Source organism: Xenopus laevis, chromosome 9_10L, assembly GCF_017654675.1.
Source record: "Xenopus laevis strain J_2021 chromosome 9_10L, Xenopus_laevis_v10.1, whole genome shotgun sequence".
Lineage (NCBI taxonomy): Eukaryota > Metazoa > Chordata > Amphibia > Anura > Pipidae > Xenopus > Xenopus laevis.
Window position 1 is genome coordinate 1740792 of NC_054387.1, and position 16674 is coordinate 1757465.

The 16674-nt window shown below is 33.3% G+C and overlaps 1 protein-coding gene across 1 annotated transcript; it reads right to left on the bottom strand.

Moving 5' to 3' along the window:
* Nucleotides 1-6089: 6089 nt before the first annotated feature.
* cdc6.L (cell division cycle 6 L homeolog) lies at nt 6090-16343 on the bottom strand. The gene is given in 12 exon segments (NM_001090971.1): nt 6090-6629; nt 6913-7053; nt 7159-7370; nt 8277-8341; nt 8657-8757; nt 9021-9160; nt 10116-10222; nt 10337-10506; nt 11375-11574; nt 11927-12199; nt 12295-12462; nt 16272-16343. Coding segments are annotated over 11 exon segments (1662 nt in total). The 5' UTR covers nt 12461-12462; nt 16272-16343; the 3' UTR covers nt 6090-6542.
* Nucleotides 16344-16674: the final 331 nt, after the last annotated feature.

Consider the following 16674-nt stretch of genomic DNA (forward strand, 5'->3'; position numbering starts at 1 on the left):
GATATAGATTTAGATATAGAATAGATATAGATATAGATATAGATATAGATATAGTATAGATATAGATATAGATATAGATTATAGATATAGATATAGATATAGATTTATAGATATAGATATAGATATAGATATAGATAGAGATATAGATATAGATATAGAATATAGATATAGATATAGATATAGATATAGATATAGATATAGATATAGATATAGATATAGATATAGATAAGAATAATATAGATATAGATATAGTATAAATAGATATAGATATAGATATAGATATAGATATAGATATAGATATAGATATAGATATAGATATAGATATAGATATAGATATAGATATAGATATAGATATAGATATAGATATAAGATATAGATATAGATATAGATATAGATATAGATATAGATATAGATATAGATATAGAATATAGATATAGATATAGATATAGATATAGATATTAGATTATAGATATATAGATATAGATAGATATAGATATAGATATAGATATAATATAGATATAGATATAGATATAGATTAGATATAGAATAGATATAGATATAGATATAGATATAGATATAGATAAGATATAGTATAGATATAGATATAGATATAGATATAGATATAGATATAGATATAGATATAGATATAGATATAGATATAGATATAGATATAGATATAGATATACGATATAGATAAGATATAGATATAGATAAAATATAGATATAATATGAATATAGTATGATATAGATATAGATATAGATATAGATATAGATATAAGATACTAGATAATAGATATAGATATAGATATAGATATAGATATAGATAAGATATAGATATAGATATAGATATAGATATAGATATAGATAGATATTAAGATATAGATATAGATATTAGATATAGATATAGATATAGATATAAGATATAGATATAGATATAGATTATAGATATAGATATAGATATAGATATAGAGGTAATAGAATATAATATAGATATAGAGTATAGATACGAGATATAGATATAATATAGATATAGATTATAATATAGACTATAGAATATAGATATTAGACTATAGATATAATATAATATAGAATATAGATATAGATATAGATATAGATATAGATATTTAGATATAGATATAGATAAGATATAGATATTAGATTATAGATATAGATATAGATATTAGAATGATATAGATATTAGATATAGATAATAGATATAGATTAGATATAGATAATAGTATAGATATAGATATAGATAGATATAGATATAAGGATAGATATAGATATAGATATAGATATAGATATAGATTATGAGATTATAAGCATATAGATATAGATATAGATATAGATACTAGATATAGATATAGATATAGATTATAGATATAGGATATAGATATAGGGGAGAGGGGGGGGGGGGGGGAGGGGGAAGTGAGGGGGTGGGGGAGAGGGGCGAGGGGGGGGGGGGGGGCGGAGAAAGGGTGGATATAAATATAGATTTATTAATATAGAGTATAGATATAGATAAGATATAGATATAGATATTAGATATAGATATAGATATTAGCATATAAGAATAAATAGAATAGATTAATAGATTATAGATATAGATATAGATATAGATATAGATATAGTATAGAGTATAGATATAGATATAGATATAGAATAAGTATGATATAGATAGATATAGATATAGATATTAGATATAGATTAGATATAGATATAGATATAGATATAGATATAAGATATAGAGATAGATATAGATATAGCATATAATATAGATATAGAATTAGAATATAGAATATAGATATTAGATATAGATAAATAGATATAGATTATAGCATAATAGATATTAAGATATTAGATATAGATATAGATTAGATATAGATAGTAGATATAATATAGATATAGAATATAGATATAGATATAACTAATAGATATAAGATAGATATAGATATTGATATGTTTAATAGTATAGATATGATATAGAATTATTAGATATAGATAATAATATAGATATTAATATAGCATATAGATATAAGATATAGAATATAGGTATATAGATATTGATATAGAATATTAGATATAGTATAGATATAGATATAGATATAGATATAATAGAGATATAGATATTAGATATAGAGATATAGTATAAGATATAATATAGATTTAATAGAATATAAGAATAATAAATAGATATAGATATAGATATAGAATATAGATATAGATATTAGATATAGATATAAGATATAGATATAAGATATAGATATTAAAGATAGATAAGATATAGATATAAGATATAGATATAGGATATAGATATAGATAAGAATATAGATAAAAGATATAAGAATAAAATTAAAAAAAGGTTTAATAGGGAATATAGATATTTTAGGGGGGGGATATAGAATATAAGATATAGATATAGATATAGATATAGATATAGATATAGGATATAGATATAGATATAGATATAAGAATGATATGATATTAGATTAGATAATAGATATTAGATATAGAATATAGATATTAGATATAGATATAGATATAGATATAGATTATAATATAGATAAGATATAGATATAGAATAAAGATTATAGATATAGATATAGAATATAGCATATAGATATAATATAGATATAGAAATAAGATATAGATATAAGATATAATATAGATATAGATATAGATATAAAGATATAGAATATAGATATAAGATATAAGATATAGAGATAGATATAGATATAGATAGATATAGATATAAGTATAGATATAATATAGATATAGATATAGATATAAGATATTAGATATAGATATAGATATAGAATTATAGATATAGATATTTAGATTAGAATATTAGAATATAGATATAGATATAGATAGTAGATAGGTAATATAGATTAGAGATATAGTATAGCATATAGAATATAGATATAATATAGATATAAGATAATAGATATTAGATTAAGATAATTAAGAGATAGGATTATTAGATAGAGATATAGATATAGTGATATAGATTATAAGATATAGATATAGATATAGATATAGATTATAGATTATAGATATAGATATAGATATTAATAGTAGATATAAATATAGATATAGATATTAGATATAGATATAGATATAGAATAGATATAGATATAGATATAGATATAGATATAGATATAGATAATAGCATTAGATAGATATAGATATAAGATATAGATATAAGATAAAGATATAAATATAGATATAGATATTAAATAGTATATAGATATAATAATAGATAAAGATATAGATATAGGATTAAATAAGATATATATATAGATATAAATTATTAGAAATATAGATATAGATAAATAGAATATAAGATATAGAAATATAGATATAAGATATAGATATAGATATAAGAATATTAAGAAATATAAGAATTAAGATAATAGATACTAAGATATAGATATAGATATAGAATATAGATATATAGATATAATATAGATATAGATATAATATAAGATAATAAGATAAATAAGGATAATAGAATATAGATAATAGATATAGATATAAGATATAGATATAATATAGATATAGATATAGATATAGATATAGATATAGATAATAGATATAGATATAGATATGAATATTAGATTAGATAATAGATATGGATATAAGATTAAATATAGATATGTAGATATAGATATAGATAATAATATAAGATATAGATATAGATTATAGATATTGATAAATAAGATATAGATATAGATATAAGCATATAGATAATAGATATAATATTAGCATATAGATATAGATATTAGATATAGAATAAAGATATAGATATAGCTATAGAATATAGATATAGATATAGATATAGATATAGATATAGATATATAGATATAAGATATAGATATAAGATATAGATATAGATATAGATATAAGACTAATAAGAATATAAGATATAGAATATAGATATAGATACTATAGATATAGATATAGATATAGATAATAGATATAGATATAGATTAGATATAGATATAGATATTAAGATATAGATATAGATATAGAATATAGATATAGATATAGATATAGCATATAGATATGTTAATTGTTAGATTATAGATATAGATATAGTGTTAGATATAATAGTAGTATAGATATAGAGATATAGGATATAGATATAGATATAGATATAGATATAGGATATAAGGATATAGAATATAGCATATAGATATAGATATAGATATAGATATAGATATAGAATAGATATAGATATAGATATAGATTATAGATATAGATATAGATATAGATATAGATAATAGATTGATAGATATAGATATAGATATAGATATAGATATAGATATAGATATAGATATAGATATAGATATAGATAGATATAGATATAGAGATAGATATAGATATAGATATAGATAGATATAGATATAAGATATAGATATAGATATAGATATAGATATAGATATAGATATAGATATAAGATATAGATATAGATATAGAATATAGATATAGATATAGATAATAGATTAAGATTAGATATAGATACTAGATATAGATATAGATATAGATATAGATATAGATATAGATATAGATATAGATATAGATTAGATATATAGAAATAGATATTAGAGATTAGATATAGATATTAAGGATATAGATAATATAGATATAGATATAGATATAGATATAGATATAGATATAGATATAGATATAGATATAGATTATAGATATAGATATAGATATAGATAGATTATAGATATAGATATAGATATAGATATAGTTATAGATATAGATATATAGATATAGATATAGATATAGATATTAGATATAGATATAGATATAGATGATAGTATAGATTATAGATATAGATATAGATATAGATATAGATATAGATATAGATATAGATATAGATATAGATATAGATATAGATATAGATATAGATATAAGATATAGATATAGATATAGATATAGATATAGATAAGATATAGAATATAAGATATAGATATAGATAGAGATATAAGATATAGATATAGATATAGATATAATGATAGATATAGATATAGAATTATAGATATAGATATAGGATATAGATATAGATATAGATATAAGATATTAAGATATTAGATATAGATATAGATATAGATATAGATATAGATAGAGATATAAGATATTAGATATAGATATAGATATAGATATAGATGATAAGATATTAGATATAGATATTAGATATAGATATAGATATTAGATATAGATATAGATATAGATATTAGATATTAGAATTATGAGATATAGATATAGATATAGATATAGATATGATATAGATATTAGACTATAGAGATAGATATAGATATAGATAATTAGAATAGATATAGATATTAGATAATAGATATAGATTATAAGATATAGATATAGATATAGATATAGATATAGATATAGCATATAGATATAGATATAGATATAGATATAGATATAGATATAGATATAGATATAGATATAGATATAGATATAGATATAGATATAGAATTAATATAGATATAGATATAGATAATAGATATAGAATAGAATAGATATAGATATAGATATAGCATAATTAGATATAGATATAGATATAGATATAGATATAGATATAGATATAGATATAGATATAGATATAGATATAGATATAGATATAGATATAGATATAGATATAGATATAGATATAGATATAGATATAGATATAGATAAGATTATAGATATAGATATAGATATAGATATAGATATAGATATAGATATTAGATATAGATATAGATATAGATATAGATTATAGATTATAGATATAGATATAGATATAGATATAGATATAGATATAGATATAGATATAGATATAGATAATAGATATAGATATAGATATAGATATAGATATAGATATAGATATAGATTATAGATATAGATATAGATATAGATATAGATATAATATAGATATAGATATATATATATATATATATATATATTTCACATACAGAGATGCACACAGCAAACACAATGATCCCCCTACTTCACATAAAAACAACCAGACGCTGTATTTTATTCATCTGAATTAGACCAATTCCTTCACAAATAAACAAGTAAATGTTTTAATTTTTATTAAAAACAGAAGTGGAGTCTTGAATAAAATGCAAGTAAAATCCAGGGCATAAAGACACCTTGTCCATAAAAGATGAGAGAAACAGGGCCGTACCTTACAGATACTTCAACATTAACATCTGCTGCACGGGACAGCAAATTAAAAACATACTATTTACAGCAGACACTAGGAGGTATTTCATGTGCAGATACTTTATCAACACGTCAATCCTTATGACTGTACAAAGCAATGGAAGACATTGTAAAAACCTGATTGCCTGTCCTTTAAAACCTGTGATTTTTTCCCCCTCCATATAAAAAGGTACCCACAGAAAAGGTATTTGTAGTTAAGTATAAAACAGTCATGTGTCCAAAAAAAGCTCTAAATATACATTCGAGGATACAATTGTACATAAAATTTACAGAAGGGACAGATAAAAAGTAGAATAAAACGGCCATTAAATGCCTGAATTTAAAACATTGCCTATTAGAACTTTATCCTTGAATGCGTGCTCAACATCCCGCTCCTCTATCTTGAGGGACACCTGCAAGAAGGATTATATAAATGTGTTAGCACGCTGCCGCCATAACTTGAAGCAGTTTACAGCCAGTTTATCAAGAATAATAAAACCAGGGATACAACAGAGTTTAAAGCAGTGAACAGATTATAAATAAGCCATTTTAACCTCGCATCCCTTTTTGATAAGATTTAATTATACACTGCAACTTAATACATTTACTAATTAAATTGAATGGTATTCTATGTCACGGTTTAAATGACAAACTAAAGTAGAACTAAACAGGACTCCTGTTCAAACAAAACATTACCTTTGTAAGCCGGGCCTCCTTGGCTTTCTTTAGCCCCAGAATACCCCTTGTCTCTAGGAGCTGACAAAGCGACAGGCACTCTGATTGGCCGACTCCAGGCACCTGTTGCTTTCGGCAGACTTTACTGTATGCCTCATGCACCTGTGAAGGAAAGAAAAAAAAAAAAAAAACTTGAGCCAAGGAACAGAAACGGTCAAACGGATATTTTAATTAGAAAATGTGCAACTGTGAAACTATCAGACATACCTTGCCAAGTGTGACTTCCTTGATCTTGCTTTGCCGAGTTATTAGGAGCAGGGCACAGACCAGCAGTTTCTGCTGTAAGGGAAAACTCTCGCTTGAACCCTCACGGCTTGCCATCTTGTCCCCATACACATCTGACAGGACACGAGAGATGTGTGGAAGGCTGACCTTTTTTGGAACAGGGTTTAATGGGACTTCTTTACAAGGAGACGCACCTGGATGACAAAAAAAGGAAGCAAACGGGGTTAACTTTTTTTTTTTTTAAGTCCATTAAAAAGGTTTACATATTAGCTGTATGCATTACTTTTAATTTATATAGTACTACAAATATACACAGCAACAGTGTAAAGATCAAAAGCGCTAGATAATCCTGAAAGGTCATTGTAAAGGTCTAATAGAGCTTTGTGGTCCCAGAGGGCCCCTGGCTGAATGGTGTCCCGAATAACGATGAAATGCACTGGTCTACTGTCAATTTAACATGGACTTAAACCCACACTCTACTGCAGTGATCCCCAACCAGTAGCTTGTGAGCATTATGTTGCTCCCCAACCCCTTGGATGTTGCTCCCAGTGGCCTCAAAGCAGGAGCTTATTTTTGAATTCCAGGCTTGGAGGCAAATTTTGTACTGCCAAACAGAGCCTTAATGTAGGTTGACAATCCACATAGGGGCTACTAAATGGCCAATCACAGCACTTATCTGGCAACCCAGGAATATTTTTCATGCTAGTGTTGCTCCCCAACTCCTTTAACTTCTCAATGTTGCTCATGGGTTCAAAAGGTTGGGGATCCCTGCTCTACTGCATGGCATCAGAGATCCTTCACAGTACAGGGTTATTATCAAAAGCCAACATTTATACCATTTTACCACATCTTCTATCAGCAAGTCTACAGTTAAGAATCCTGGGAACAGGTTATCAAGTTTATGGCAAAAGAAAAAAAGAAATGTATTAGGTTGCTTTCCCCAGCAACAAAGACAACGCAAATCTGGCAGGAAAGCATTAACTTAAAACATTCTCCTCAGAAAGTGAGCAAGCTTCTTTTCGGCGTTGGGAGGAAACAGAAAAAAAGCACAAAAGGAAAAGTACAAAAAGGAAACAAAGTGGAGACAAGCATCGACTTACATTCAGTTAGAGGCTTAAGGACAGTCTGGCCCCTGACATCCGCTTCGACAATTTCAACAGCTCTCCTACAAGTGGAAAATATCAAAAATAAGGATTATGGCCTGGAAAGAAGTTTATAAAAAACAAAGCAGAATAGCTTTCCACAAGCATCTCCCCAGAGCATTTTAGATATAGATTATACAAGCGCCCCACCTCCCACTGCATGTGGTTTCCAACAGACCAAAAGTCTGAAGATGCAGCCACTAATGTGCATCGCTTTATTGAAATAAAGAGTTTACAGATATGGACTTCTGCACATATTATGGAATAATAACGTTTCCATGTTTCTTCCCCCTACTGCTCCTAATCCTTCAACCCTTTATTGAAAAGCGAATACGTACCTGCAGATATCTAGCGCCTTTCGAGCATCTCCAGAGACAGCAGAGATTTTCCTTGCACAGAACTGAATAGCAGCATTATCCAGAACCTGATCGCCTGAAACCTGTAGCAGCAAACAGAATATGCTACTTAAACTTCAAGGCATCCCATGACAAATGCATGACAAGTTTGTATGTTTAAGCCACTAGCTGTACAAGTTCCTCGGCATTCACTTTCAAAGCTCACTTTAGCAAGTCACTTTCCAACCTTTGTTGAAAGTCAATGTGCATAGAATCAGAGAATCAACACAAAGGCGCTTACTACTCCTCTCACACAACATATTCGTTACACAGACAAGAACATTTGCACCAATCAAGGTTTAATTACCGTATTCAGCCTGTCCTGTAGAATGGTAGCAATCTGATCCTTTGTATATGGAGAAAAGTTGAGCAACTGTGGCTTGCACCGAGGTCGAGCTTGTAGCCTGGGCAAAATACGGTCTGTCAAATCCAATGCGTTAGCAATGCCTGGGGGACCAATAAGACAGATGGATCAATGAAAGCCCGCAAGGTTCCCAAGTCAGTTATGAACACATAGAACAGTCCATGTATTACATTTATATAAGATGCTAAATTTCTTTGTTTTCTGTGCACTGCTTCTACTAAATTTAGAAGTTTCAAAGTGAAAGAAATAGACTGAAGAGTTTTATTCTGCCCTAGAATTACAACAACAATCCCCGTGTTGTTTAAAGGGTAAGGCATTTTTTAGTAGCAGTAGCACAAAATGTCTCTGTCTTAAATATATTGATAATGGGTTGAGTGCAGAGGACTCTTGTATTTGACTATATGTATTTTGTGGTCACACCCTCATTGCACCCCCGCCTAATGGTTTTAAAAAATAGTGGTGAGCACAACTTTCCCTTGTTTGTTATAGTTATACAGGAGTAGTGACCATCTCCATGTTGTAGCTCCCACTCCTCCCAGCTATAGTCAGGTGATCCCACTGGTGTCTAATAAAAGGGCAGCCAAGTTTGGGAGTTTTACTTTGAAAGCAGCTAGTAAGTTGCAGGTAAAACGTATTCGTCCCTTTTATAAAATGTATAATGAACCAATAGAATTCTTAATTAATCAGATGAAAATTGAGCGTAGGACTGGCCAGATATGGGATTAGTGTGACGTAGTTGTTCATCTTAAATATATTGTAATATATGGACAAACAATCCCTGTGTTGTTTAAAGGGTAAGGCATTTTTCAGTAGCAGTAGCACAAAATGTCTGTCTTAAATATATTGATAATGGGTTGAGTGCAGAGGACTCTTGTATTTGACTATATGTATTTTGTGGTCACAGCCTCATTGCACCCCCGCCTAATAGTTTTAAAAAATAGTGGTGAGCACAACTTTCCCTTGTTTGTTATATCAAATGAACCAAAGTCTGTCAAGCATTGGATTGATCAAGCTTTGCATAGATTAGATGGTGCTTACCGATTAAAACCATCCTAGAATTTGTGAGCCAAGGCCACTCAAACACTGTGTACAAGACATCCTGTCCTCTGCTGTCCAGCTGATCCATCTCATCCAACACCAGCAAGCTGCCCAGAAAGGAAGCACAAGTTATACGGATGAGTAAAATAAGAACTTGCAGGAAACGAGTGTCAGACAATGCATTCAACCTACAGTAAGAAAACAATATTGTCAGTACGTACATGATTGGACCCTTTGAAGTCACCAGCTTCTCCAAACTCCTTACAATATCTTTGGCGGCGAGTGAAGATTTGCCCCCAGAGATTTCTTCAGCTATAGCCGGAAACACTGCCTGGGAGCTGCGCAATGACATGCAGTTGATGTAAACCGTCTTGCACTGCTGGAGGTCATCCTGTGCACAAGATAAATAACGAGACACTGATTTAGACATTAGTGGGAGGCTTAACAGTAGTCAGTCTGACAGCGCTACAGTAGTAATGTCAGGCTTGGGTGAGAGACTTCTTCACCGCACAACCAAAGCCAGACTTCACTGCTGAAGCAAACAGTGGTGATACATTCCTATAAACAGGGCATATGACTTAAAGGGATACTGTCATGGGAAAACATGTTTTTTTACAAAACGCATCAGTTAATAGTGCTGCTCCAGCAGAATTCTGCACTGAAATCCATTTCTCAAAAGAGCAAACTGATTTTTTTTATATTCAATTTTGAAATCTGACACGGGGCTAGACATTTTGTCGATTTCCCAGCTGCCCCTGGTAATGTGACTTGTGTCTGCACTTTAGGAGAGAAATGAATGCTTTCTGGCAGGCTGCTGTTTTTCCTTCTCAATGTAACTGAATGTGTCTCAGTGGGACATGGGTTTTTACTATTGAGTGCTGTTCTTAGATCTACCCGGCAGTTGTTATCTTGTATGGGAGCTGTTATATGGTTACTTCCCATTGTTCTTTTGTTTGGCTGCTGAGGGGGGGAGGGGGTGATATCAGTCCAACTTGCAGTACAGCAGTAAAGAGCGATTGACGTTTATCAGAGCACAAGTCACATGACTTGGGGCAGCTGGGAAATTGACAATATGTCTAGCCCCATGTCAGATTTCAAAATTGAATATAAAAAAATCTGTTTGCTCTTTTGGGAAATGGATTTCAGTGCAAAATTCTGCTGGAGCAGCACTATTAACTGATGCGTTTTGAGAAAAAAAAATGTTTTCCCATGACAGTATCCCTTTAAGTTAAAATATGGATGTGCATAGTGGAACCAACCTTGCTCTCCTGCAGAAGCTTATTCAAGCAAGCCGTTTTGCCAGTTCCGGGAGCACCAGATATGTAAAGGCTTCCTGGTTTCCCATCAGAAACATGACTTGTCAAGAAGGTCTTGATAAATGCAGTCTCACTCTCACGAGCCAATAGGCGCTCTGGTATGGCCGTATTCAAAGCGTGCTTAGCCTTCTGATAGCAAGAACCTGAGCAGGATAAGCCAACATAAATATGGTTTTGAAAAGCAGTGCTTTGATAGTTCATGTACATTAGTAGCTGATGCTGAGCTGGAGAGTAAGTTCATTTCAACAGAATCCAATGATCGCAAACTTGTAAAAACTGATTTTTAGGATCTGTACCTAGACGGTGGCATATCTCATATCCGCTGTTTAGCCTGTGCCATTTACCCCCATTTCAATTGCCTCAATGACCACACAGCAGCTTATTTGAACTATAGAAGTATTTCTGAAGCAAATTTCAATTACTTTAACAGTTTTTTGGTGTTATTGTTCCTTTTAACAGCTTAAACAATTTAGGGGAGCTATAAAGGCCACTTACCTTCCTGTTTAAATAGCTGGACACCAGCACTCTTCCTTTCCTGCGGCCTGTGGTTACGAGAGCCGGATGGTGTCTCTTGCCCCCTTTTCAAAGGAGACAGTCTATAAGGATCCTGTACCTTCTTGATGGGGGATACTGGTGTTGCTGCTGCCTGGTTCTCATCAAAAAGCAAGCGGCGCCCCTTAGGGGTGGAGGTCTGGCCGTTCTCTTTGCGAGACTGCTTGGGCGGTGAGCAGCTTAATGTCTGAGGAATGTTGCAAAGGTTTTCATCACCTGTGAAGAGGGAAAAAAAAAACCATGAACTGCTGTCACATGCTAGAGACTTTTGCAGATTCATTTAGGAAAATCCAAAGAACTTCTTTCCTTACCCAATCGTTTGCGTGGACTGAGGGGAAGCGGAGAGAGCGGCAGAGCGAGAGTGGAGCAGTTTTCTGACTTGGTTCTTGCACGGGAGGCCTCTGTGCTGCGACTTTGAGCATTCTTCTTCTTGGGAAACGGAATGGCACTTTGAGACTGAGACCTGGTGCTTGGCATGGCTACAAGAAATAGTAACATTTGATAAAGTCTCAGTAACACTAGCAGCACCCACACATAATGGACACGGATGTTCTGTCAGTAAAAGAACAGATGCTTGGGCAGAGCCCATACTGCAAGAAATACCTTCACAGATACTTGGGATAAATAGAAAACATGGGGGGGAAGAAAGGCACACACCTCTGGCTGTTTGGATGCAGTAAGTTAAAAGCGATATTTTAAAAAATATATATATTTTTTGATGCTGCCCCTAGGTAGTATGGGTAAAAACCAGAATTAAATGTGTACTTTCTATAATGAATATTATGGATTTTTAATTAATTTCCAATGCAAGTCCTATTAAGTTGGCTGGTGCATATTGCACCTGAGAGTATAAGCCCCCCTGCTTTCTAGGATTTATGAAGGAGGATCATGCACATCAGCAGCAGCAGCATGGGAATAGTGTCATTTAGAATAAAGGGTTTTTTGGCCGTGCAGCAATCTATACTGGTTGCTCTGTTAATATCCTGATGTTGGACGCAGCAGCAGCAGCTTGTGTTATTATCTCAGCAGAAAAGGAAATGCAGCCGACAGGACATCACTTATTAGTATCCAATATCCGTACACCCCCTCTTGTCTTCATCTACACCCCCCCACCCTGAAATTGCACTAATGAGCACAAGCTTCCCATCAACACTAACAAGCTACAGGGAAGCTCCAGATTAAATCATCAGCGGGGAGCAGTTATCTTAATGAACAAGACAAGCACGCAGGAGGCAGGTTAACCGGTTTAATCAGAGCACAGAGGAAAAACAATAAACAACATTAACTCCTTCCAACCTCGTTCACTTCTGCACATCAAACTGCTTCAGCTATATATATATATATATATATATATATATATATATATATATATATATATATATATATATATATATATATATATATATATATATATATATATATATATATATATATATATATATAAATAATATATATATATTCGTGGCTACTACTAATTGCATTACCCATCAGTGACCACTGGGGTGACTATTACAGTAGCAGCATTTTTAGACTTTGAAGCCCCCCTCTTTCCATAGGAAGCTGCTGGATAAATACAGACTCATAAAGGAAGAGTGTCAATAATAAACAAGGAGAATAAGCTCACTGGTTCTTTTTAGTAAAATTCTCACTTAGCTGCAGCTCTAACTGTATTAACTATGAAAACGACTCATTTCTGCGCGGCTTGTAAAGGTGCTTATTAGTGAGGAGCTGAAGGGCTGCAAGATGGCCATGTCTGCTCTAGTCTGAGTAATGAAAGTATACGCAGGGGTCAATACAGTGGTGTAAATAGATGTTACTGGGCCCCACAGCCAGTTCATTTTAGGGCCAACAACATAACCAGAGGTTGTACTTTTTTACCAATATATGTTGAAATTGGTATTTAAGGCATTATGGGGCCCCTATAGCTACTGGGCCTCTTCCTCAATACTTACACCCCTGAGTGAATATATTCTCCAGAGGAAATAACATTATAAAATGAAGCCCATGTAGAGTTGCCACCTCCCTCTGTCAATATCAACCACATACTGCATGGATGGTCAGCAATTAGGGTTGCCACCTAAAAAATATTACCGGCCAGTGGGGGCGAGCACCGGGGCGCGATGCGGAAAAGGGGGTGGAGCTACAGGGTGTGCCGCAAAAGGAGCGGAGCAACATTGCAGAGATGTCCACAGCGCTGGAAAAAAAGGTAAGTTCTGTGCGAATTGGGGGCAGGCCAGGGGCTTTTTTTTAAAGGTTATTACAAATTACAGACAACTGCATTGCTGGTAAATTTGCAATACTGGCCCCGACAGGTGTTTTACCGGCCGTGTGGCAACTCTATTAGCAATTAAAGGGCTTGTTCACCTTCAAACACTTTTTTCACTTCAGTTGGTTTCAGATTATTCATCAGAAACAGACTTTTTCCCCAATGACTTTCTATTTTCTTTTTGTGGTTGTTTTTCTAATAAAGTTTCATTTTTCACCTTCTAAAGCAGCTTTGGGAGGGGAGGGTCGCCGACTCTAAACTGTTTGTTACCACCATCTCTGCTGAGCAGAAATCCTTCATTACAGGCAGCTGTTAGAATTGATACAATACTTGCGAATATTCCCCAGATCCTGCTGAGAAATGGATCAATTAATTGTATCAACTAAACGTAACAACTAAACGTAGCAAATTGTTCAGACTGGATCACTGAGCTGCCAGACTGAGACACAAACATTAATTTTGGGGAAACCAGTAAAAAAAATTAAAGATGGAAAGCAATTGAAAAAAAAAAAGTGTTTATGGTGAACAATCTGAAAACAAGTGAACTGTAAAGAATGTTTGGAAGGTGAACAAGCCCTTTAAGTGCTTGCTGCATGGCTACACAAAAAGCAGTTGAGTGTGCAGCATGCAGCTCCATTAACTACTAACCTCCCAGGCAGGATGTGGATTGAGTAGGGGGTGGGAGCATTAAGTGTATGCACAAGCCTGGTCATGTGACTGAAGGTAGAATCAATATCTGCACATCGATAGAGCCATGAAGAGACCATATAACCCCCTGCAGCCTTAAACAGTAGGTGCCTGTGTGCGAGGGGCTGCTGGGAGTTACAAGAGAAAGGTTAAAAAAGCCTGACATTTACCCCTTGCTGTTGCACTGCTGGCTCTGACTGTGGAATCAGCTTTTCTGCAATTCCCACAATGCATTGTGAGCTGCTTCCTGTAACTCCCCAATGGTTGCCAGTTTACTAGCCAACTTGGGCTACTAATTTAAAGCCCAGGCGGGTATTGAACGTACAAACCAACCCGGGTACAGATTTGGGCCTTGTTTGTACCTTGGAACCAGTGAAAGTGTTTTCTTGCTCGAATGTGCTGAGCCCAGTGAATGTTGGGTAATGTAGTTTGTGTTACAAGTCAATGTAAGACTACAATACCCAGCATGCACTGGGACGGACGTATGTACATATTCCCACATTTTGCCCTCTTTACCCCAGTCTCTCAAACATTCTCACATTTTCTTCAATTTTGGGGCAAACATCTGCTGGTCAACTAAATCTGCAGAGGTTGAGCTGTTTTACCAATAGTTATTGGAATTGTATTTGTATTAGGGTCTCATGGGGCCCCTCTGTAGTTAACCCTCTGGTGACTGGCGAATTTCTGCCATTTTGCTTCATGGAAAACTTGCGAAACTGACAATTCTGTACAATTCTATTTTCACATTCATTTTTTTTTAGACTTTATCCCCCACTGCAGACATTGAGCTGTGTTTGGATTAGTGTTCTTGGCTGGTCTTATAGAATTAGACGTGACAGTCACTGTGATGGCTACACAAACAGCAGTTCAGTCTGCAGCTCCATTAACTACTAACCTCCCAGGCAGGATGTGGATGGAGGCAGGTCATGTGACTGGAGGTAGAATCCATATCTGCACATAGATAGAGACCTTATTACCCCCTGCAGCCTCAGAGAGAAAGTGTCTCTGGTGGGAGTTACAAGAGAAAAGCTAAAGAGCCCGACATTTGCCTCCTGTTGCTGCACCGCTGGTTCTGACTGTGGAACCAATTCCCGCAATGCATCGCGCGCCGCTTGTTGGGACTCCCTGGCGACTAAACGCCTCACAATTAAACCCGCGCTCAGCCCCATTTCTCTCTCCCCAGCAGGTCACAGTAAAACTGCTGCGCATTAAAACCAAACTCCGGCGCAAGGATACTACACAAAGTAGTCCGTCTCGCTGCTCATCTCCACTCACACTCGGCGCACAAATAAAACAAACAACAAAGCGACTGCTGGTGCCTAAACAAGGACTCACCGACTTGTCAGCGAGGCTGTGTCCGAATTCAGTCAGAAATAACCAGGCTCTTCCCTCGCTGCTGTTACTTCTCCTCTAAGCGCCGCCGAACACTGAGCCCACAGCGCGCCAAACCTTTGCAGAGAACAAGCAGCGCGCGCTCAGAATCTCGCGCCAAGCTCTCCCATTGGCCGGGGCTACAAACGCCGCTCTCCGCTCATTGGCTCCTTCCAAGTCGATGGCGTAAACGTCGTAGGAGTTACCCGTGTCAGCCAATCACAAGCCGCCGCTGAGAGAAAGTCCGCCTTGTGTGGAGTTTGTTTTGCATTTTCATGTGGCGGTGGGAGAGCGGGGGAAGGGTCTAGCGCCAAATGGTGTGTGAGGAAATTGCTGAGTGGGGTTTTTATTGCAAATGTTCTTATTT